The sequence below is a fragment of the Leptodactylus fuscus genome, chromosome 7 (assembly GCF_031893055.1).
Source record: "Leptodactylus fuscus isolate aLepFus1 chromosome 7, aLepFus1.hap2, whole genome shotgun sequence".
In the NCBI taxonomy this organism is placed as follows: Eukaryota; Metazoa; Chordata; class Amphibia; order Anura; family Leptodactylidae; genus Leptodactylus; species Leptodactylus fuscus.
Window position 1 is genome coordinate 25,486,133 of NC_134271.1, and position 24,834 is coordinate 25,510,966.

The 24,834-nt window shown below is 45.1% G+C and overlaps 2 protein-coding genes across 5 annotated transcripts in view; one reads left to right on the plus strand and one right to left on the minus strand.

Annotated features, from left to right (window-relative positions):
- The first annotated feature begins 862 nt into the window (after positions 1–862).
- On the plus strand, positions 863–16,294 carry SCYL1 (SCY1 like pseudokinase 1). The gene is made up of 19 exons (XM_075281424.1): positions 863–999; positions 3,871–4,011; positions 5,049–5,171; positions 5,266–5,483; positions 6,409–6,499; positions 7,280–7,435; positions 7,584–7,742; positions 8,480–8,587; positions 10,724–10,837; positions 11,433–11,588; positions 12,194–12,382; positions 12,466–12,541; positions 12,794–12,982; positions 13,935–14,065; positions 14,159–14,236; positions 14,512–14,754; positions 15,370–15,451; positions 15,544–15,701; positions 16,138–16,294. Exons 1-18 carry the CDS (start codon positions 895–897, stop codon positions 15,666–15,668), a joined length of 2,484 nt encoding a protein of 827 aa, XP_075137525.1. The 5' UTR covers positions 863–894; the 3' UTR covers positions 15,669–15,701; positions 16,138–16,294.
- A 159-nt stretch (positions 16,295–16,453) lies between these two features.
- CDC42BPG (CDC42 binding protein kinase gamma) overlaps positions 16,454–24,834 on the minus strand; it is a 64,508-nt gene continuing 56,127 nt past the window's right edge. For all 4 annotated transcript variants that reach the window (XM_075281434.1, XM_075281433.1, XM_075281432.1 and 1 more), the window contains exons 26-37: positions 23,964–24,091; positions 23,803–23,884; positions 23,402–23,618; positions 23,244–23,306; positions 20,919–21,506; positions 19,742–19,839; positions 19,299–19,383; positions 19,098–19,218; positions 17,864–17,981; positions 17,422–17,500; positions 17,258–17,343; positions 16,454–16,652 (exon numbers count right to left, since the gene is read on the minus strand). In XM_075281434.1, the coding sequence (XP_075137535.1) occupies positions 16,605–16,652; positions 17,258–17,343; positions 17,422–17,500; positions 17,864–17,981; positions 19,098–19,218; positions 19,299–19,383; positions 19,742–19,839; positions 20,919–21,506; positions 23,244–23,306; positions 23,402–23,618; positions 23,803–23,884; positions 23,964–24,091 (1,713 nt within the window). In that variant the 3' untranslated portion in view covers positions 16,454–16,604. The remainder of the gene's footprint in view (positions 16,653–17,257; positions 17,344–17,421; positions 17,501–17,863; positions 17,982–19,097; positions 19,219–19,298; positions 19,384–19,741; positions 19,840–20,918; positions 21,507–23,243; positions 23,307–23,401; positions 23,619–23,802; positions 23,885–23,963; positions 24,092–24,834) is intronic.

Consider the following 24,834-nt stretch of genomic DNA (forward strand, 5'->3'; position numbering starts at 1 on the left):
TTCAGTATTCTGTTCGGGGGTCTCCATGCGAACGCAGATGTGAACGAAGGGTCAGACAGCGTTGCTATTAACACTGCTGTGGTTAATCCACCTCTATTGCGCATCCACGCATGCGCAGTAGAGGCGGATCATCGCTGCAGGGAACAGAGCAGTGATGGATAATAGCGAGCACAGTAGTGATATTGCCCCGTGACAGATGGACAGGGACAATATTAATACTGTGGGTGCAGCTCGAAGGGGACAATATACTGTGGGGGCAGATGGAGGGGGACATTATACTGCAAGTACACCAGGAAAGGGGCCACCATAGGGGCATTATACTGTGTGGGGGCACAAAGAGACCTGGATTGGATTGGGAGGATTTGGGTCTTACAATGTGTAAATCCGCTGCGGCTGCACATTCAGTCCTGTAGTAGGTTGGTTTGCTATACAAGTACAAGAAATAAAAAGTAACAAAATGAATGGCGCGAATCCCATCAAATGTATGAAAATGATTCCTGTTTGATGCAGATATTCTCTACAAGACATTTACTCCTTTATTTACAGCAATGTGTAAGGGATTTACTGAGTGTCAGGGAATGAAGTGCTGGAATTGCTCTTCTATGGCACAGCCTGGGCACCCCTATGGGCACTGCATGGTATCACACATATGTACAGCAGTAACACCGAACAATAGCGCGCAGATATCAGCCTGGCAATTAAAGGTTTACTGTCCCTTTAAATGAATGACGTAAGCATGTCATGTGATCTTTCTTTATGCCTGCGCTCCAGCTGATCACGTGACGGAGTTGGTGACGTGTGTTCCTGGGGTCACATGACCCGCTGGTGATGTGTCTGGGTAATCCCTCCCAGTTTTGTGCGACGTCACGGTGACGTGTCTATCCCGGTGCGAAGATGTGGTTCTGGTCCCGGGACCCGGCCCGTGATTTTCCTTATGATATTACCGGGGAGCGAGAGGAATTACCGGGAGGATGGGGGATTCAGAAAGGCAAGAAGAAGGTGAGTAAAGATCCCGCCCCCTCCTCTAGGACAGCAGGGGAAACATGGGGGCAAATGGGCTGTAATGGAGGGTGGCTGTACCAGGCTGGGGGTCTGTGCAGGTGCCTGTGATAGACACTGAGGGGGGAAGGTTATTTACCCCACTGCTGCCTAATGTGGATCCTCGGTGTGAACCCCAGATAATACACAGTATATAAAGCATCACTACCCTCATGTAAGGAAACTGTATAACAATTACCTGATGTGGTGGCACTGAGATCTCTCCCTCCACTATTATCTGCAGGATCTGTTATCAGTATACAGCTGTATACAGTATACTGGAGAAATAATATGATGGCGGCCGCAACTGCAATGCCCTGGCAGGGTAGTAGATCCTGTATTCTGTGGACTGCAAGGTGGGCTGCAGGAATCATCATCTGTATACGGGAACTATTTACTACTCTGGAAAAATAATATGACAGCAGATGATGACAGCCACATCTGTAATGTCCTGGCAGGGTACTAGATCCTGTATTCTGTGAACTGGAGGGTAGTCTGCAAGATTTAGCATCTGAATACAGCAGCTATTTGCTATTCTGATGAAATAATATGTCATCAAGTGATGGCGGCCACATCTGTAATGTCCTGGCAGGGTAGTAGATCCTGTATTCTGTGGACTGCAAGGTAGTCTGCCGGATTCATCATCAGAATACAGAAAGTATTTACCGTACTTCTTTGGAGAAGTAATATGTTAGCAGATGATTGCAGCCGCAACTGCAATGTCCTGGCAGGGAACTAGATCCTGTAGACCATAAGGTAGCATGCAGGATTCATCATCTGAATACAGGAGGTTTTTTTTTACTAATCTGGAAGAATATATAAGCAGATGATGGCAGCTGTATCTGTAATGTCCTGGCAGGGTACTAGATCCTGTATTCTGAGGACAGCACAGTAGCATGCAAGAATCATTAGGATACAGATTCTGATCACTGCTCCTGCTGTTTACTAGTACTAGATATTTTATTCTAGTATCAGTGGAAAGAAAGGTAGCCTGCGGGATCTGTCATCAGAATAAGGCGCCGTTTACTGATTTTGTGAGACAGTCTGTCAGCTGATGATGGTGACAGCATCTGTAAGGACTTGTGTGGATAGCACAGTGGTCTGCAGGATCTGGAGATAATCTGTAAGCAGATGATGGCGGCTTCATCTGCAGTGTCCACCCTGGGTGTTACATCCTGTATTCTGTGGACAACAAGGTAGCCTGATCCATCATCAGAATACAGTATGTGTTTTGTATTTAGTGCTCTGGGAACAGGCGCTCAGCAGATGATGGCGGCTGCAAAGTCCTGGCAGGGTGCTGCATCCTGTATTCTGTAGATAGCACAGTACCTTGCAGGATCTATCATCAGGATATAAGTGCTGTTTACTACAGTCTGCACTTTCTTATCTGAAGGCACAATCTGTCAGCAAATGATTATGGATGAATTGGCAATGTCCTGGCAGGGTACTACATTCTGTGGACAGCACAGCAGTAGCAGGATCCATCATCAGTATACAGGTGCTGTTTATTACTTTGGAGAAACAATATGGCAGCTGGTTATTGAATATGCAGTGTTATGGTAGGGGTCTAGATACTGTAGTCTGGGGACTGAAAGGTTAGTCTAGGTTAACCTAGACTGGGCTGATCACTTGGAGGCGCTGCACAGAAAGGGTCACAGCAGGCTCTACCTGCTCAGGAGGCTGAGGGCCTTCGGTGTCCAGGGGCCACTTCTTAGGGCCTTCTTCAACTCTGTGGTTGCCTCAGCCATCTTTTTCGGTGTGGCCTGCTGGGGGAGCAGTATATCAACCAGGGACAGAAATAGACTTGGCAGGCTGATCAGAAGGGCCAGCTCTGTCCTGGGGAGCCCCCTGGACCCAGTACAGGTGGTGGGTGACAGAAGGATACTGTCTGTGGTGACCTCCATGCGGGAGAACAAATCCCACCCCAAGTATGGGACCTTGATGGGACTTGGCAGCACTGTAAGTGACCGTCTGCTTCACCCCAAGTGTGAGAAGGAGCCGCTATCGCAAGACCTTCCTTCCAACCGCGACCAGGCTGTATAATCTACATCAGGCCAAGCGAAGACACTCCGCACAGAGAACTAATGATTATGATTATGATGTCTTCCTTCTTTCTTCTTCTGTTCCTTAGCTGCTATGGACTCCTAGTATATCTTCTCTTCTCAGCTTATGTGTGTCCTGTAATATATTACTGTGTATTATCCTGTATCTGTATTACTAGGCTGCTGTAACATACTGAAATTTCCCCCTGTGGGACTATTAAAGGATTATCTTATCTTATGTTTTGAGCGGTAAAGAGAAAATTATGGCGCAGATTCTTCTCTACTAAGGCCACATGTACAGAACCGTGTGCTGTGTCGCTGCTGTATCTGTGTCTTCTCACGATTATTCATTTCTTTGGCCAAATACACACAGCCATGTATTCTCAGTGTATTTGGCTGTGAGTCCGGGTCAGAACTGAGGACGGGCCCTATTTCAGATGTTCAGTCATGGCCAGGCTAGATGTACATGTATCCTTGCTGTATACAGTGTGTGCCATCTAGCCTCTACCCATCAGCTCATGGAGAACTGCAATGTACAAATGGTCCATATATCCATATTCTCACACGTTCAGCAGATCCCTTTTGTGGGAACGTGTCTCCACACAATGAACCCAAGACGCTTCTCCTCTGCTGCATTAACCCAAGACGTCTTATAACTGTATGCCAGACACCTCTATGTATAGGCTACTAGTCCTCTGTGTCTCATAGATTGGATATCACATATTGTTATTACTAATATGTATTATATGTTCTATTTGGTTGACTTGTATGTTCTGTCTTCATTGATAAGGCCGGCGGTGACCCAGTATCGGTGTTCACTTACGAAATCCATCCTGGAGCAGAAGAACAGACACAAGCGGCCAAGTCTGCCCTGAAAAGAATCAAGACTTTGAGACACCCAAATATCTTGGCCTATGTGGATGGCCTAGAGGTAATGTCTATTGTGAGCTGGATCTATTGTAACGAAATGCCAAACTACTGCATGCAAAAATCTGTATCTTATTACGTCGATAGGTTATGAGTTGCGATTCTGGGACATTTCTTTAAAGACTATGTACATTGTGCTTATTGCATCTACACTGACCATTAAAGGGGTTATCCGGTTTCTAATATTGATGGCCTGTCCTTAGGCTAGGCCATTAATATTAGATCTGCGTGGGTCCAACACCCAGGACACCCACAGATCACCGGTACCAAGACGAAATGCTCATGTGCCCTTCACCTGTAGTGGTGAGTGTAGGTATTGCGGCGCTGTTGCATAGACTTCAATGGGGCAGCGCTGTCATGGTTCTAGTGATCTGTTGGGGCCCCCTTCAATCTAATATTGATGGCCTATGTTACACAGTCATTCCTATTGTGTAATTTGTTACATTTTTACTTTCAATTTTTTTTTTTTTTTTTTAAAGAAATTAGAGGATTTTTACTGCTTTTGATTGACCCTGATTATCAGCCAGTTATGCGGGAGTTGGAGTTGGGCTGTGGAAAAATAGAAGAGTCAGAATTGGTGTTTTGGCTTACTGAGTCCACAATCCTCAGAATAGGCCATCAGTATATGATTGACACCCCGACCCCCACACCGATCAGCTTATCCAGGTGCTAACAGCTGCTGCTGTGTATGAGGACTGAAGATGCTGTACTGCTGCGCTGGAGCCCCATCCACTCTAGTGGTGACGCTGGGGTACTGCAGCTCTGCTTTACTGCTATTATGTGAATATGAGCAAAGCTGCTTCTGGCTCTGTAAACAGCAGTTGCTGATCTGTGCGGGGTCTTGTTGTTGGACTCCCATTGATCAGATATTGATGGTGAATCTGTGAATATGATAAGCTGGGAGTGCCCAGAGAACCCCGTTTGAGATGCATTGGTACAATACACATTTGGCTGTAAGATATACATGACATTACAACAAATCCGAATTACTACAGACGTGAGACCCCATCGCTCTGACCCCATATTCCTCTTGTGCCGCAGACAGACAAATGTTTATACATAGTGACTGAACCAGTGACCTCTCTGGGAACCTACATAAAATCCAGGGCTGACTCCGGAGGAATCAGCGAGCTGGAAATCTCGTGGGGCCTTCACCAGATAGTGGTGAGTGTATTTGTTGCGTCTTACCTTATATGTGTCACTATAAATCTATCTCCATGCTTAATTCCATTCTAATATCTTCTCTCTTTGGATTTAGAAAGCGCTCAGTTTTCTGACAAACGACTGCAACCTCATTCACAACAATGTCTACATGTCAGCCGTGTTTGTGGACCGGGCAGGGGAGTGGAAACTTGGGGGCCTGGACTATATGTACCCAGCGGGTAGTGAAGAAAGTGCCCCCAAAAAAGGTCCTGAACTGGAGAAATATAATCCCCCTGAGAAGTCAGACCGCGTAAAAACCTCTGGGGAGAAATGGTATGTGAGAGTCCACTAAATATTTCTTCCCATAGCCCGTCACAGGGTCGGACTGGCCCACTAGTGTAGCAGTGGCCCCTAATACAACAGGGCCCTAAAGGTCCAGCAGAAGGCAATTCATCTAGAAACAGACTTTTCTCAGCTGTGATATGTAACTATGCAGATACACTATGTGATCAAAAGTATCCGGACACCTGGCTGAAAGTGACTTACAAGTTCGTGGCGCCCTCCATCGGTAATGGAGGGGGCTTGCACCCCTTGTTGTTTTGCGTGGCACTATCACAGCACAGGCCTACATTGATGTTTTAAACACCTTCTTGCTTCCCACTGTTGAAGAGCAATTCGGGGATGGCGATTGCATCTTACAACACGATGGAGCACCTGTCCATACTGCCCGGCCTGTGGCGGAGTGGTTACACCACAATAACATCTCTGTAATGGACTGCCCTGCACAGAGTCCTGACTTGAATCCTATAGAACACCTTTGGGATGTTTTGGAACGCCGACTTGGTGCCAGGCCTCACCGACCTACATCGATACCTCTCCTCAGTGCAGCACTCCGTGAAGAATGGGCGGCCATTCCCCAAGAAACCTTCCAGTATCTGATTGAACGTCTGCCTGCGAGAGTGGAAGCCGTCATCAAGGCTAAGGGTGGGCCAACACCATATTGTATCCAGCATTACCCATGGAGGGCGCCACCAACTTGTAAGTCATTTTCAGCCAGGGGTCCGGATACTTTTGATCACATAGTGTAAATGTGGATGTGCACATAACGTGATCTACGTAGTTGTTGTTGTAGGTTGGGCCACAGAACCGTTTCCTTTGATGGGCCCAACATATTCCGGTCCCACCCTGTATGTCCAGGTAAATGTTCTCTATGTGACGTGATATAGCGCGGTTGTGACCAGTGCTCTCCCTGTAACAGGTCAGCAGACATGTGGTGTCTTGGTTGCTTAATCTGGGAAGTCTTCAATGGCCCTCTTCCACGCCCCACAGCTCTTCGCTCACTTGGAAAGGTACGGTAACTGTATACTATTGCCCCTTGTCCACATGCTGCAGATTAATGGGTTTGTTTCACAGTGTTTGCATATAGTTTTGCTGATCCCATTGAGTTCAATGAGATAGTTGAAGAAGGTGTGTGCCAAATCTGCCATGTGTGAACATAACCGTAATAAACATATATATTTAGTATAACAGGGCCTATCCTTTTGGTGCTGCAATCATAAAAAGCTCTGACTTTATAGACTGCCTGGTTGGTATGGGTTTAAAGGGATTGCTGAGAACATAGCAAAGTTGGATACCGCTGACCTTTCCACAGGATAGGTCATCAGTATCAGATCAGTCTCGTTCCGTCACCCAGATCCTGCGGATATTGGCTGTTTTGGCCGCCAATGGACATATACCCGTTATATGGCGGGAACCTGATTTGATCCTGTTTAAGTGAATGGGGGCAGAGTTCTAATTCCCAGCGCCATTCTTACTCTGCATACAGCTCCCTGACCGGACAGTATAGCCAGGAACTGCTGGTCTGCTCCCATTTACCCGAATAGGACCAACGCCGTCTCTGGCCATATACCTGATATATGGCTTCCGCTCAGCAGCTGATTGACGCAGGGTCTTGGTGTTTAACTATGGCTGATCTGAAACTAATGAACTCTCCTATGTCCTGGACAACCCCTTTAAGTAAAGTAGTCATCACCTAGGCCAGGACTGTATTATGGTGATTGTATAGATTCTTGGTGTCCACATCTATATCAGTACCATTCTTAGGTAATCCTTATCATTGTGTACTTCAGATCCCTAAATCACTGGTGCCTCACTACTGCGAACTCGTTGGAGCAAATCCTAAAATCCGTCCCAACCCTGCACGATTCCTGCAGAACTGCTGCGCTCCTGGGGGATTCCTCAGCAACAGCTTTGTAGAAACCAATCTGTTCCTTGAAGAAATACAGGTCAGTGCCCTCACACATGGAACGTATGCCTGGGAGGTGCTTGAAGCCGCCATGTTGTTTTACGGCTTTATATTACTAGTTTATTATTCCATTACAGTTGGCGCGTTCCCTTACACTACAATTTTTATTACTTTTTTCCCCCCTACAGATTAAAGACCCCGCTGAACGTCAGACATTTTTCGAGCAGCTCAGTGAACACTTGGATTCCTTTCCTGAAGATTTCTGTCGGCATAAGATCCTTCCGCAGCTACTGACCGCTTTTGAGTTTGGCAGTGCCGGCGCTGTAATCCTTACACCCTTATTTAAAGTGAGCACCGTGCGAACCTTAAGACAGATCTGTTCTTTATAGGTTTGGAACACGTCACTCCTTGTTTTGCAATCTTAAACTTTTCAGACATATCAATTCCCAAATTCTCTTAAAGAGGACCTTTCACCACCTCCAGTTCTTAGAATCCTTGAATAGGCACCACTCCACTGATACTGGTAAAGTTGGAGTTCTTCTTTAGTTCCAGCCATTCCCGAACATTCAGTGCAGTTAGTTTTGAGGCCTAATAAGATAAGTAGGCCTCATTGGGTGGTGTCGGGCAGGAGCGCGGGCAATCACACCCCCTTGCGTGCAGATGTGAATTTCGCCGACAGCTTAAAGTCAGGGAGTTCCTCTTTGATAAGGGAATCTTTTAGTTCCTTTATCATCACCGTGATCAGCAAAATGTTACTGTTTTTGGTGATCACAGAGAAGTGATAGTAACTTCTGAAGCACAATCACGTGATGCTATTTGAAGCTGCTCCCCTGCCAGCCCCTCACTTCACCTCCCCCCCCCCCAGTTTACATCCCTCTGTTGTGCCGAAGGAGCCATAAAATAAGCCATACTGAATATGAAACCATATGATAGCTAATTTTTTGTCACTGCCCCCTCCGCCATGTTTCCACACACTAGAATAGGACAGCAGATTGTGCCCACCACCATCAAGATGGCTACGTTATTGTTCTCCTTTCTATTCTAACACTTCACAGCCCGATATATTCTCTTGTTTCTGTTGTAGATTGGTAAATTCCTGAATGCAGATGAATATCAGCAGAAGATCATCCCCATCATTGTGAAGATGTTTTCTTCCACCGACCGAGCCATGAGGATACGACTGCTGCAGCAGGTGCGGGACTTCTTTTATAGAGAGAGGGGTTTTTTGTTTTTTTTTTGCCTTATTTCAACTGATACTATGAAGAGCTCTTGTCCATGATATAGAAGATGTCGAAAGATTTGTCCTATATTTTGTGAGCGTAGAAGTCTGAGAAAAATGCAAGAGTATATTTAAAGGGGTTTGTCCATTCTTTCATAAACAGCACCACATCTGTCCATCTGTGGGATTGCAGCTCAGCTACATTGAAGTATAGTACATTGAAGGGGCTAAGTTGCAATACCACACACAGCCTGCAGGAGCACTTTAACCATAGGGTAAGCGGTGTACCTGTATCAGGCCCTATGGCAGTAGGGCCATCCCAGCATGTCCCACCATGATGTTGAATGCCATGGTGCTTACAGGTCAAAACCTTATTCTATTATATTTAAAGGGGTTATCCAGTTTTTTAAAAAATATAGGCCTGGATGCATCAATGCAAAACACTTCCTAATATATATTAAATTTGGCCTCATTTATCTTGATTTATTTTAACCACAGCTGTGATGTTTTGTTTGTAATCTCACTAACCCTCCCTGTGAGCAGTTCAGCCACGAAATGTCACAGCAGCAAGTGACCTCCTTGCCCCTTGAAGCCAGTCATGGGAGTGATTTTATTGTTCGGTCAGATATGTAGAGGGGAGCAATGCTACATGGACTGAAGACGTGAGATACAAAATAGACCCTGTAGCAGGGAGGGGTGGAGAGGGGGAGGGGTATACAGAGTGAGAGCAGGCAAATGAATCCTGGGAAATATAGTTTGTCCACAGATTCACTGTAAGTAAATAATAGTGATACAAGGAGCCGCAAGTAAAGCAAAGGGCACACAAGGGGACAGTAAGGATTTGCCACTTCTGTGGATGTATTTACAGATTTCTGAAAGTGAGAGATCCCCTTTTATCCCGATCCTATTTATGGAAACCAAAACACAGAAATCTTCACAATAAATTACAATGAGGACAAGGTACAACATTTAGGCTAAACTAACCCAAACCCCCACCAGCAGCAACAACCAATTTAAGGATTATAATGGTGTAGAAGTGTATACACAGAATGATGAGCACACATTGCCCTTTATACGTGTTCCATTGTCCAAATATCTGCTTAAGGAGGGGCTGCGTGACAGTGGCCTGGGGGAGAGGCATACATACTATGAATAGGAACAGTCTCTAAATGCAGAGCAGTGTTGCAAGGCCTAGGGGAAACACTGAGAGAGTGCAGAAGGGAGTCCTGGAATATCAAACCATGACCCCCCCCCATATGACCCCCTTTCTTTTAATTCTAGCTGGATTAATTTATTATAACCTTTATCTCCGCCATGGACAATGACAAGGATTTCAACCAGTGGAACGGCAACAGCTTCCTAGCTTGGAACAGAATTCTTAGGATTCCTAAGGTCAAAGGGATTCCAAAGTTTTCCCCTCTCCCCTCCACAAACAGGCCAGTAAACAAGCCCTGGGATCTGCTCTTAATTGTATACCATAGACTCTGCCAATGGGCGCTAACACATGGCTCAAGGATACGGCATCTGAGTGTTACCCAATCCTAATAAGTGAAGTAGGAGTGCGATATATTCTAGTCAGTAAATACAGAGGAGATCATCTCTGCACCCCATAGAGGTTTTGGAGTGAGCTCCAGAATATTATTCCATTGCTCTTCTAGAATACGTCCAACATTCGCCTCCTGTTTGCCCGGGCACGCAGCCAAGTGACGGAATAATAGGTTTCGATACCCAACTGGAGTAAGTTCTTTGGTGGCATCTGCAGACAGTATGGCATCTAATGTAAGATGTCTAAGCTGGACCTATGGATAAGAGGATCTCTGCGGTCTGGAGACGTCAGGCTGTGGTTGATCAAAGCTTTGATGGCCCTTTGTGCAGTAACAGAGATACCACACACTTGTATGTGAAGCTTCCCTTTATAAAGAGGTTATGCAGCAGCCGCTGTAGTTCAGTGAATAATGTATCTTCTGCCTGCAGCTTTGTGTACTTGGTGACATGTCAGCCAGGGGCTCTGTATAGAGTATACCACCCTATATACCATTGTTTGGCGATGATGAATATCTTTTTTGTTCTGCTCTTAATCTGAGTTTCTTGTGATTTTACCTGAAACAGATGGAGAATTTCATCCAGTATCTTACTGAGCCCACCGTCAACTCCCAAATCTTCCCCCACGTGGTCCATGGTTTTATGGATACAAACCCAGCTATACGTGAACAGACTGTGAAGGTAATGGCAGTATGGGGAAGTTGTCTGCTTTATTCATTTAAAGGGGTTCTACGGGATAAGCCAGAACCCTACGGGAGGGGGAGCACGATGCACCGAAAATTCATTGTTACTTTGATACTGTGGATGAACAAATGGTTTGTATCAGAGATTGATATTTCAGTACTAAGTGACGTATAGCAGCAGTTCCCACTTGCTCTCTAGACTAGGGATGGTGCGATACACTATGTTAATATTGAAATGTATTAGCCCAATTGTTTGATTCCACATGGGGGCGCTGTGACCCAAAGTTGCTGGGGAGGTGGCGGAGGAGGGGAGCACTAACAGCCTATGGAGTGAGCGCTGTGACAGATTTCAGCATTAATTACTACTCGCAGCTCTGGTGATGGACCAGAAGAACCAGTGCAGGTGTGATCACACCCCAAGTTTTTATTAAATATCAATTATGAGGTCTCATTAGGAACTTTGCTACAATTTTAGAATTTATGTCGCAACATTTGTTTTTTTGGTTTAATATATGTAGTATCTGACTTATTGTATTATTGCGCCACCCCGTGTGACCTCCTATTGAGGCGATGTGCCTTGTTTTCCTCTCTAGTCCATGCTGCTCCTGGCTCCCAAGTTAAATGAAAATAACCTGAACGTGGAGCTGATGAAACATTTTGCTCGGCTGCAAGCGCGTGATGACCAGGGACCAATCCGCTGCAATACAACGGTGTGTCTGGGCAAGATTGCATCGTACCTGAACCCTGCGGTGAGTAAAGGCCATACTAGGGTTTTAATGCCGTTGTCGAAGATTACAAATATATGGCTGATGTCTTCTAGAAACCGTATCATACCTGTCCTTGGTTTGTACGTGGCATTGCAGTCAGTTCACATTAACGGACAGTTGTGACACTGTTTTAGGAAGAAAGCAGCGATGGTTTTTCTCATTCGGCAAACCCCAAAGGATGTGACTGTATTTAAAGAGCACGATATTTATGGCTGTTTCCACATAGATGCGTAATAGATGCGAGTCCTAGTGATTAAGGTAGAGATGGCCGTGCGCACGTGTTTGTGACTCTCCATTGACTTCTATGGGAGTTTCAAAAATTCCTGAGGTGGTCGGCTCATCTATTTTTGAATCAAGAGACCCGTGCATACGTTGCCTTATCTTCCTTCATTGTGGCCATGAGATTGGGTTGGGGACTTCCATTCTCGGCCTAGTTTATAACCCACATTTATGGCTTGGACTCCGTCACTGCCGTTTATAGACAGAGAACTAGTAAAAGCATGCAATCTGCTAAAGAAGTGACCTGTTTTCGCTTATTGTGAATGGCAGCAGTGAGCGGCCCTTAATCCTACTTGTCATTTTTGCAGACACGACAGAGGGTCTTGATATCGGCATTCAGCAGAGCCACCAAAGACCCCTTTTCACCATCTCGTGCGGCCGGTGTCCTCGGTTTCGCCGCTACACACAACTTTTACTCCATGAACGACTGCGCTGGGAAAATTCTTCCTGTACTATGTGGGGTCACAATAGATCCCGAAAAGAGCGTCCGGGATCAGGTAAGCAGAATACAAGCTGTCACGATTACGGGGCCAGAATTCAGTGCCTGGCAGGCTTTATATAATATATACATTTCTTCTAGGCATTCAAAACCATCCGTAGCTTTCTGGATAAACTGGAGGCCGTATCAGAGGATCCATCGCAGTTAGCGGAGCTTGGTAGGTGAAATATGTTGGCGCAGCTGCATGCCGTGTCTCGTGTCTCTGGGGCTTGTCACTTATGTGGTTAGAATATTGTCATTACTATTCCATGGTAGGTGAGGGGCAATATCCAACACAGTACTGGTCAGGTTGTGGGCAGAGCACATAACCCTGGCACCGCTGCTTCTTATTCCTGCCTGCCAATAACTTGGTTATGAAATCTCTATACTATATCCAATCCAATCATCAAGGTTTCTGTTATTCCTCCAGAAAAAGATGTACATTCAGCATCAACAAGCCCAGGTGTCGTCGGGGGATGGGCTGGTTGGGCTGTAACAGGAGTCTCATCCTTGACGTCTAAATTCATCCGCACCAGTCCATCGGGTGGACCAGAACCAGCACCAGCCGTTGGACCTTCTGTACCCGCAACAGCCGCACCTGCAGAAGCCACCAAACCAGGTAACTCTGCTCTGAAAGTCTGCCATTTTATTTTGTCTAAGGGGATGATCACACTATCATAGGATGCAAGGAACTCTTATTGGTGATAGAGTGACGAATGTAGATGGTAAACCCCCCCCCCCCCCACCCCCTTGATCTGGTGTCTATACCCATTGGCTGTAATGTAAAAAAAAAATAAAAAAATTGTCATGTTTACTTTTATAATGGAAGTTTGTTTCTCTCATTCTATAAAGGGTCAGAGCAACGGACAATAAATAACGATAGTGTGAACCTACCCTTAGTTATTACTCAACTCAATAGAATTATTTATGATGACACTAGGCTGTAAGGTCGGCCTTTTGACATCTTCCGATATATCCAACTCCAGGAAAGCTGACGGTGTGCTCAATACCGATGATTAGCTGTTCACAGCAGCTGATACAGAGAATGCAGCAGGAAGCAGACAGCACTGTTCTCCATATAGTGGCCAGATTTAGTACTGCAAGTTAATTTGAATGAGAGCAAAGCTACAGTGACTCCGTTCTGCCACTACATAGAACAGCGCTGTCCGCTTCCTGCTCTATTCTCTGTGTATTAGCTTCTGTGAAGTTAATCCACCATTTTGACATTAGTACTATATCTTTATTAATATTTATAGCCCAGGAAATCTCTTTAACATCTCACTTGATGATGTACATGTTAGTCATGGTGGTCACACGGCCACAACACCATTGTTTGACAGACATACTAATATCCAGTTTTGGAGAAAACTCAGTCTTGGCCATTGATCATAGGGTGCTTGTCTACCTCAGTATTACAACTTAACCCTGCACATTGGTGACATGTAATACAATTATACACAGAGACCGTGGTCCCCGAGCTACTTGCATGCAGAGCGCCATCCATGGCTTATAAGTTGTGCAGGAATTGTTTGTCGCGCTGATTGTTTCATCCTTTGTTCCTGTTCCTCTAGATACCGCCCCCGCCGCAGTTCCCATCTCTACCTCATCCCTAAAATCCCAATATGAACCGGAAGATGACGAAAATGAGGTCGATGACAATCCCTTAGACCGGTGGGATGATGAAGACTGGGGAAGTCTGGAGGTAAGTGATATCTTATGCTTGGCCTGGTGTGTGATGTGCAGTGTTACTACATGACCACTTTATTAAGAATAATAATTTTTTTTTTGTATTTAGGATTCAGATCAGAGCAAAGCACAGCCTGAGAGCGATGACTGGGACACGGCCTGGGGACAGAGTACGAGTAAAAAGGCGGTAAGAGGAGCTGTTATGTCAGGCAGTATATATGGTATACAAGTCACGGCTCATGAAGCTGTGAGATCTTTTAGATTACAACACATTTGGAACCTCTTTATCCCTGTCTGAATGTATCGTGCTATAGGAAGTGTAGACTGTGCCGTATATCTGCCGCACTGTTATAGGGCAGACATAGGAGCTTACCGTACGCCATCACCCATAGCCAACACAAGTAAGACATTGATTGTGTCAGTGACTTATATGGTTGTAATCTCTTTGGCTTCTCTTCTCAGGTTTCACACATTTCATCAAAAAACAAAACCGATCATAGACTGGTGGATAACAAGAGCTCCGCTGAGGATAACTGGGGGTGGGAGGACGCTTTTCAGCCCATTTCCCAGACCAAAGGGCGAACCCAGTCCTCCTTCCCCCAGCCAGAGGGCACAAGACCAGCCAGTGAATACAACTGGGGGGCTACAGAAGGGAGCGGGAAAAACGCCGACTTCTTCGCTGTTGCTACTGACAAAGCCGGGCAGGTAAGGAAAGTTCTGTCCAAATATTCTGCTGAAGTTTCTTTTTATACGTTGTGCGTCACTGCTCTGTACTCTAAAGAATGACGTTGTGTCGCCTCTCCCGGCATGTCTGCTTTAGTACATACTTGTATTCCTCTTAGAAATATTTGAATAAATTGACAACTGTTACCACTGCTATTGTCCGAGAGGTGCAGCCATACACCCCCTTAGCTGGTAACGCCCTATTGTCAAGCTATTCATAAATCTCTGGCAGGAATAATGGCATGCTATTATTTTATTTTTATATTTACTTCCACATGGCAGTATTGCTTTCCCCAAACTTGCATATTGATGACTAACCCTTAGTTGCAAGTGCTGTTTTTGCATCAGCCTCACAGCTTTTCCAAAATTGGGAATGTGCAGGGCCAGCACAGAAGTGATATACTGTAAATCCATGCTAGCAAGGCCCTGGTGTGTATTTGCAGCCTCATAGTGAATTGGGAGCGCCCTCTGCTGGCACAAAATATGCCGGTCTTGATAAATCCCCCACTATAGGGTCTTTACCTATCCAGCCATTATAGAAGTTTGTGGGAGAAGGAGAAACTTAGCGGCAAGACTTATCCCGTGACTCTTCCACAGAAACAAGATGATAATCCTAGTTCAGAAGGAGCCGGAGACTGGGGCGGAGATGACAACTGGGAGTCTGTGGAAGCGGAGCAGGGTGAGATGCCATAAAATATAGTCCATCTTGGTTGGCTTTCAGGCCTTGTATGTAATAGTATTATGTGAACGTGTAAGTTGCTTCTTTGACAGGTCTAAGCAAGGCAGAGATCGCTAAGAAGAAGAGGGAGGAACGGCAGCGAGAAATAGAAGCCAAGAGGGCAGAACGGAGAGCGGCAAAGGGGCCACTGAAGCTCGGTGTGAGAAAGCTGGATTGAACTGTAAAGTGACTCAGTGAAAACAGAGATCGGGTATGTACGCCATGTTTTATAGATCGGAGCCATTAAATGTATGATGGACAAAGTCTTGCTGTATACTTCATCTTTTTTATATAAAAATCTATGTATAGTCTACTTATATGATGAGCAGATATAGAGTCATTCCTCACATGCACGCTATACTATTAAAAAGCTCCGCTTTAGCCCGCAGTGGTTCTCACTAGAGATGAGCAAACACTGTTCGGATCAGCCAATCCAAACAGCACGCTCCCATAGAAATGAATGGAAGCACCTGGCACGCAGACTTTGCCGGCGGCCGGCCGCTTAACCCCCTGCGTGCCGGCCACTTCCATTCATTTCTATGGGAGCGTGCTGTTCGGAACGGCTGATCCGAACAGTGTTCACTCATCTCTAGTTCTCACCAATGTCCGATACTATGTGTTGAGCTGTGTATTTTGTACTTGTACAGGACACAGAACGCGCCCGGCTCCCTGTTCTACTTGACGTCAAGGAAGAGATTGGACACGGTCAGAGATTTCATAATATTTATGCTGTATAAATTTTTATCTTACATACAATGCTGTATATTCACAGCCGAAGAATAAAATGACACTTTCCAAACAGAATTTATCGCTTCTGTAATTCCATGTACATATATAATAAACTCCATAAAAAAAGTCTCCCCTGTCCAGCTGCTTCTTGCCACGTGAGAAATACTGTATACAACTCATGCACTTGGTCTGGCGTCTAACGTCCATGGGTAGCGGAGATGGAAAGTTGTAGCCTTGGGCGATCCAGTAAAAAACATTCACACTTCCAATAAAACATAATAGGTAAAATCTACGATTTGTACCAAAAATTTATAAAAATCCACCAAGTCATTTGTGATTTACCCTTGGCAGCAAAAGGAAAAAACAAATGGTCTTGTATCTTGTCTTATGAAGAAGAGTTGGACGTATTTAATGTAGCGGCGTGATCAGGACTCTGGGAAAGGAAAAAGTTACAAGTGTTACTGCAACATAAGAGCACGTAATACATTGAAAGCATAGGGAAAAAAGCCTCCCATTGATTTCAATGAGGAGCGCACGTATGCCGGCTCCCATTCAAGTCAATGGGAGCTGCTTTTTACGCGCTCATTCTGAACGTGTTTTTACGATCAGAATGAGCGCAGCGTTACATCGTGTGAAGGCTCCCTAAGTCTTGTGTAAATGTAGCACATGGTGCACTGGAGATGAGCAGTGTGACCAGGGCTGAGGGATCAAGTAGCATAGGTGATGTCATAGCAGTCCAAGGTTCAATTCACTGAATGGGCTAACATAGGCAGAAGATGGTAGGGATCTGAGGGGCAAGAGTTCCAAGGAGCTGAAGGTCCGCCCCTAGTGCACCAACTACCTTACTGTTACACATCATACCTCATATATATGTCACTATAATGTGCCCTGTAACATGGTGGTGACATGTGAATGCTCTTAGGGGTGACCAGTGACTGTCAGCCTCCCCAACCTAACGGATTATACTTTTAGATATATTTTGCGTACATAGAATCTTATTCCTGTGTGATACAGGTGCGGACGATACAGGGTTCTTACCTCATGTAGGACGTCTGACGGGGGCATCAAGTTGTGAGGTGAGGACAGGGAATCTTCTGACTGGGAACTGCACGAACTTCGTTTTACTGCATTACAAAACCCATAGTGTTAGTTATGTTATATGGCGGTATCCTGTAGGCGTCAGATATTGAGCTTAGTCTTACCTGTGTCGCTGCTGGAAGATAATGGTCTTCCCACCCCTGCAAACTCTTGCCCGCTGCTTCTCCTTTTTTCTTCTTGTGCCTGATCGATACATTATAATACTAAACTATTATGACCTGTTAATGTATTATATTATATTTATATTAGATCAAGTTGTAATTAGACTACTCAAAGTGGCCTGTTTGCAGTTCAGTCCCATTCAAGTGACCAGGGCTGAGCTGCAATACCTAACACAGCTGCCAATGTACAGCCCGGTGGTTGAGAGACTGCTGTGTTTGTTCTAGATTTCGGATCCCCTCTGAACGTGTATGATCGGACACCACACACTATGGTCGCCCCCCAGACATTTGAGATTTATAAAGTTAGTTATTGGATCATTTTCATTTTTTGCCAGTTCCCCTTCCCCTAGTAATGTAGAGGAGAAGACGACAAGACAGGTCTTACCACCGGCAGATCTTTTAGCTGATGTTTTCCATCTCCAGGTCCAACATGAACCAAATGATTAAAATTCTTGGGGTTGGAGATTAGTTTGGATCTCATCTGAGGGTCCTTCATCATCACTCTGTAAACAGAATTACCAAGAGGTGATACTTTTAGGAGGAGCTTCCACAAGGAGCGGTAGCAGACAAGTCCTCCGTGTACCCATGTATAGGATATTACAGTTCTATGCAGTTTCCAGCACTTCCATAGAGGTAAAGGGGGGAGGGGGTGTTACAAAAACCTCAAAGCACTGCCCGATACAGGAGTAGCAGTGGAGACCACTTGTGTTTGTCTGTGTAACTCTCAACCTGCTGGTTGTGAGAAAGAGCCGCGTATTCCCCTTTAAAGTCTGTGTCAACTGCAGGTCCACAATTAGATCTGCTCTATGGAATCTGTAGGTGTGAATATATATTTTATATATATATATATATATATATATATATATATTATATATATATATATATATATATATACACACACACTTGCAGAATCTTCTGCTACGGTCCCAATTCAGATCAATTGGGCTTGCAGAAATCCATGTGCACATGCTATAGAGTTAGCCTCAGTCAGATGTATTGAATGGATTTTCAGTCCAAGATATTTCTGACAAAAAGTATGCCAGGTGTGAATTCACCCTACATATATATTCACTAAAGTAGTAAAAAAAAAAAACCAAACAAACAAAAAAATGTAGTCCTTTTAATAAAGGTTGCGAGTCCCAGCAGCAAAAGCACAAGCAAGAGGGTACAAGGACCCAAAAATATTGACATCCCCAAAGATGGCCTAGGGGGCAGATCACTTCCCTGACCAAAACAACACACGGGGACAGTGCGGCTGCTCTGCGGCTACTATGGCACAACCATAGAACCCAAGGCTACTGGACTAGCACCAGGCCAATTGTTTGAGCCGCCAGAGACCAGACTGGACGGACAGACAACCAGCACCATCTCCCGGACTAAAAGGTCCTCTTATTACTGGTTGTCCACATATATATATATATATATATATATATATATATATACACATACACATACACACACACACAGTATATGCGAACTGTGCAGACCGGCTTTGGAGCTCTGTAAGACTCAGATCAGACACCTCCATGGTATTAGTATGATAAGCTACAAATTGTATTTATAAAAGCCACGTCCTAATGACGATCCACCTCTCCATCTTACTAAATCCGCCATCATACCTTCTCTGTTGTTGCCGCTCCTCGTCTGAAATTCGGAAGGAGAAATGTCTTTTGCTCTTCGTCTTAAGCAGCTGTTTCCGGCTGTTATCGGACGTCTCTGGGACCTCAAACTCATCTTGATCTGTTGGGAATTGACAGTCAGTGACCAGAGACCGACATGGCTGGAAAATCCTGTGCACAATAACTCTGAGCTGTACTAACCGGCCAACTTATTCCGGAGATACACCAGGCGGACCTTTTCTGTCCCAAAGACACACAGAGATCCTTCGTAATTCAAAGGCCGAATCTGGGGAGAAAAATATAGACAAGATTCTCAATTGTAAATGTACCATGTGTACAAGAGCTAAAAACTGACAGCAGAACAGGATATTAAAACTGGGTCAGCACCGAGGGAACCCTCTGTATGTGTAACGCCATGTTGTAACACAAGATGTCAGAGAGAAAGGCAACTACTGCTGTACAGCCAAGTGACAGCCTGCTGGGCCATGGAGGTGACGTGTACACAATCTGTATCTATGGGGGGGGGGGGGGAAATAAGATTCCTGATACTCTAGTTCCACTTCTGAGAACGTATATAATAATGTAATGGTAGTGTAGTGGTATTTCCTGGGTAAGGGTCAGGATTAGTAGTCAGGGGTACTCACTTTCTTCAGATGGACAGTCTGGATCCACTCACTTTTTCGGACATCAAATATATCTACGGCATTTTCACTAAAAACGGTGAGATGAGGACAGGTGTACGCTGAAGGAAGAAGACATTTTCATTAACAGGTGTGGTTAATGTACCACTCAGAGTGCACCATCCGAGGGGGCATCTAAGGGGCAAAAATAAAGCAAGTCCTATCCTGCTCCATTTCATTGGAATAGAACGGATCGAAGCCACATACAGGTTAGTACATATGGCTCCCCAAGTGTCATCCACCTGCATTAGGACGCGCAATCGTCCCCAGCTCAGATGCACACTCAGTCGTGTGCATGGGGCCCAAGACATTCTGTAGGTCATGTATATAAATGAAGGCACACGAGGACAGTGGATACACAAAAAAATCTAATTCGGCCATATTTTACGAATATTATAATACAAGAATAACCAGAAACTCCCCATATTCACACAGGCTGATGTTAACTTTATGGGGTTCCTCTCAGGCTTAGTCTCTACTCCCTGGCTAGTACGCCCTAATTTGCATCAACACTGACAGGGCTTATATCTATGGAATGGCTGAACAGATTTGGATAAAACAAAACACCAACTATGGCAGTTTTCTTGAGTAGAGGAACGATTTTGTGGTACACGTCTGGTAGCAAAACCGTGCTACAACCCTCCTGCTGCAAATGGGGTGAGCCAATGGGTTGGACCAGGGATACCTTGGTTCAACATATCAGTTCTAATGCAAATCTACAGCAGGCACACGTCTGTGCGGCAGAACGGAGGAAAGGCCGGAGCTGCTTCATATATCAGCCGTGCCCTGCGCCTGTTGGGGCCATTGCTAAGAATGACGTAGGACAGTGTGGCACTCCTATGTATGAGTGGAAGCCTCACGAATTTCTCCTGTTGGCGTTTGCCTATGACACAAGCATTCTAGAATACAACATGTCCTATTCTGTGTTCCCATAGGAGATAACTGCCACCATGGTGTCGCTACAGTGTATCGGTATTAGAGAAAAGAATGGGCAAGATGGCATAGGGGGCCTAGCAGACGGGGGGACAAAATAAACAGCAGTAGAATGGCCTCAATTATTTTTGAGATGTGAATAAATATCAAAATTTACATTTAGTAAAACTTAAAAGAAATTAAATTTGAAGAAAAACGTCAGACTCACAGCAAGCCAGGGGCGGTGCGGGCCACATGATTTCTTGTGAACGTGACTTTTTCCCATCTCCATTCACATATATTCCAAACGTGGAGAAACACAACAGATACTCGCTGAGCGTCAGTCTAGCCGCGCAGAGTGCGTCCGGGGCAGCTTGTATAAGGAAGGTTAGTTTGGGATCATCGGGATTCGGAAAGTTCACTGGTGCCCCTTCATTAAGGAGGGGATAAAGAGAAAAACCAGACGTAAATCCCACACATAATCGTTCTCCCAAGATGTCCATACACTGCACGGCGCCGGCTGCTTGGAACTCTTTAATCCGCCGGGGGAGACCCTTTCGGCTGGTCAACTGGAAACAGACAACTTGACGCTTGGAAGCGGCACAAAGAACAGCCGTTGAGCCCTGGCACACCAGACCAGTCGCGATAACCTGACAACCCTTTGCTTCAGGGATTTTAGTCCCCGGAGAGTCTGGAGGGAGGTCCCAAGTGAAGAGACGAACACTATGGCTCTTCCCACAAAGGACTGCCAACTGTTGGACTTCTGGAACAGAGCGCAACGACAACACACGCTTGCAGTCTCCCACCTGGGTGATTTCTAGTTCAGAGAAATGTACATATAGGAGTTACAATTTTATGAGCACTGAGAAAAAAAAAAAAAAGACACAAAAAACTAAAAAACAGATAAAATAACATCAATACTACAATTTGCCCTTAAAGAGGACCTTTTATCATTTTAACATTTAATAGCCTCCCCATCATGGATTCCGATGCAGTTGCAATTTTTTCCCTAGCCCCCACCATTCCTGAGCAATCCCATCAGGCAGTCTTGATGCCAGATATGTTAATTAGACTCTTCAATGTCAGCCATTTTAAAAGGAACACTAATAAAAAAAATATTTCCGCTCTTATTTCCTTGTTTTATTTTGTCTCAAATTAAATTAAAATCTGAGAAATACACAAAGTCTTGTCTACGCATGTCAGTAGGTTAGCCATATTCCTTTAGTGGTTATCCTCACCGTCCTCCTGTGTCTGGATACAAGACAACGGGGTGGGGCAGGAATGTCCCTGCTGCATTGTCTGCACTAGAACAGAAGATCTTTAGCCACACCCTCTCTGCTAAGCCCTGCCCCTTCAACTGTCCATAAGCGGAAGATCCACAGCTTAACTCCTCTGCTCTCTGTAGGATTTATATGGGATTGTGAAAGAGCGAAGAAAACTAGATTTGTTGTTTACTTTTACAATTCATATCTAAATTTAGTGTTCCTTGAAGATGGACATAAACATATATTTTTGACGGATTTTTTTTAATTTTTTTTTTTAATGTAGATTATGAGCCCCATATAGGGATCACAATGTACATTTTTTTTTCCTATCAGTATGTCTTTGTAGAATGGGAGGAAATCCACACAAACACGGGGAGAACATACAAACTCCTTGCAGATGTAGTTCCTGGCGGGATTCGAACCCAGGACTCCAGCGCTGCAGTGCTAACCACTGAGCCACCATATTGCCCCTATTTTTGACGGATTTTAGTGGGATTTTAATGTTAAGTTTGGTGGATATGTCATTGACTAACAATATGAATCCCCCTTACACATCAGATTTCCAGCACAAAGTTTTAAGAAATGTAAATTAAGTAAAAAAAACAACAAAACACACAACATCTTAAAGGGTTCTTCTAGGATAACCTATTTTTTTTTATATTAATCTAGTGAAGATGGGAAAAAAAACAAAACAAAAAAACCCCAAACCATACTCGCCTGTCCCCAGTGCTCTGGTGTCTCCCATGCGGTTTGATCCTGTGGCTCCGATGTCCTGTTTTGGCAAGAGTCGCTGCCACACGTGACGCTGAGGTCAATCATCAGCCTAAGGAAAGGACACGGGACATCACAAGTGACGTGTGCGTGTGATATTCCAGGTCCTTTACTTAGGCCAGTGATTGCCTCAATGGTCACTTCCGCCACAATAAGACACCAGAGCGGCAGGACCGGACAGCGGTGGGAGACATTGGGAACAGGCGAGTATTTTTTTTTTCTTCTTTCACTTTCCCCTGGCCTCATATCACAAAAGGTCATCCTGGACAACCCCTTTAAGGCTCTATTCACACTATCAATGTTCTTGGCACATGCTGCCTATGATCTGTGCGAGTACAGCAAAATCTACTTTTTGATGGAACGGAAACAATTCCGTTTTCACAGACCTGATACTCAATAGGTTTGTGAAACACAAAACACGACACCCTGCTGGTGCCAGTGACAAAACATGGCTGAGAATCAGCAAAGCTGTGTGAATATAGCCTTAGGGCTATAAGGTTAGTCTGAGAAGGTCTCACCGTTTTTATTCATGTGTAACAGGAAAAGTCCTTCTTCCGTCCCCAATACAACTCTTTCCTGATCTGTAAGACACATTTATACATTACACGTACTCTCTAGATACAGACAGTATATTGTGCTTACATTATTATAATAAAGCCATCAAAAGTGATCTTACCCATGATGGTGGCACAGAGCGCTGTGCGTATGAGGGGCAAGGCACTGTCGTACGCCTCCTTTAATACCCGAACAGTGTGATCCTGGGGTCTCTGCTCCCGTAGGAGGGATTGAAGTTCCTTCAGCACTTGTACCCATTTCTGCATTTCCTCAGGACTCTCTGCCAGCAGAAGCTGAGAGGACGTGGTGAGCGGAGAGCTGAGCTGCGAGAAGGTCACCTGCAACAATGGAAAACATGGCAAGGACTGAGCAATGAAAACTCCACCGCGACCACATGGCGGCTGCACGGCGGCAGTGTCGTGAGCTCAGCTCTTCAGCCTGCGCCATATTGGAACAGTGCACACCTGCTATATGCATTGCTTAGGGGGTTGATTCTTAAGAGTTAAAAGTCTCGTAACTTACCCGAAATATACAAGGAATGTCCTTGGGGTTAGCGTGAATGACGTCCGACTCCAAGACAGAACTGACAGAAAAATATTGATCTCTGCAGAAGAAAAAAAAGTCAGTAACAGCAGAAAATATAATAAGGACGGTAAACAGGTATGTGCCTTGTGGCTACTCACTTCATATCGATGACCTGTAGCATTGTGGTGTTACACTGGGAGCTGGCATCATACACAAGGACCTTGAAGTCACATAAAATCACATAGACTCGCTGCCATCCCTTCTTCACTCCAGTTGGCTTAGGGATCTAAATAACAATAATATACAATAATATACAGAAAACGTACAAACCATAGTAGGCTAAAGATAAAGAGCAGATCAATGAACCGGAACCTTTTCTATTATCCTGAACCAATATTATTAGGCTAGGTTCACACGTGGATTGTGACATTGGACCATGACGTCAATACAAGCAGTGGCACAACTACCGGGGTAGCAGCTGGCACAGGGCCCGGGAAATTAGGGGCCCGGTGACAGCCGCTACTGCTGAGTTTTTTTTTTCTTAATAGGCCATTACTGACTAAAGTTACTCCAGCCGGTAACGGGCCCTATTTACTTACCCATCCTGGCAAGGGCCGGGATCGGTAAGTGACACCACGGGCCCCACAAACCCCCGAGTATAATGATCGGAGACCCGGGAGAGGTAAGCGAATATACAATACGGTGTTACTTACCTTTCCACGCTCCCGGCAGGCGTTGGACCTAGTTGTGTGACGTCCCTGATGTCACATGACCCGGGCCTGCGTCCCGGGTCATGTGACGTCCGAACGTCAAGGAAGATGGGCGATACCACCAAGGACTGCAGTGGAGCCAGGGATAGGTAAGTGATGGTATTTTTTTATGTTGGTTCCCCCCCACCCCCCTTGGGTCTTGAAAAGACCCCAGAGTATAATAAATTGTTCATGGGTGTCCACAGTGGGTATAATACTGTGTGCAGTGGCCACTATTGGGCAGAATACTGAGTATTATACACCATAGTGGCCCTAGTAC

Bases quoted from the DNA above. Each gene is read 5' to 3' on its own strand.
- SCYL1 (XM_075281424.1), top strand. From the start codon at position 895: ATGTGGTTCTGGTCCCGGGACCCGGCCCGTGATTTTCCTTATGATATT. The intron at 1,000-3,870 runs GTGAGTAAAGAT...TTCATTGATAAG, and splicing joins TTCAGAAAGGCAAGAAGAAG to GCCGGCGGTGACCCAGTATC. The intron at 12,983-13,934 runs GTAACTCTGCTC...CTGTTCCTCTAG, and splicing joins TGCAGAAGCCACCAAACCAG to ATACCGCCCCCGCCGCAGTT.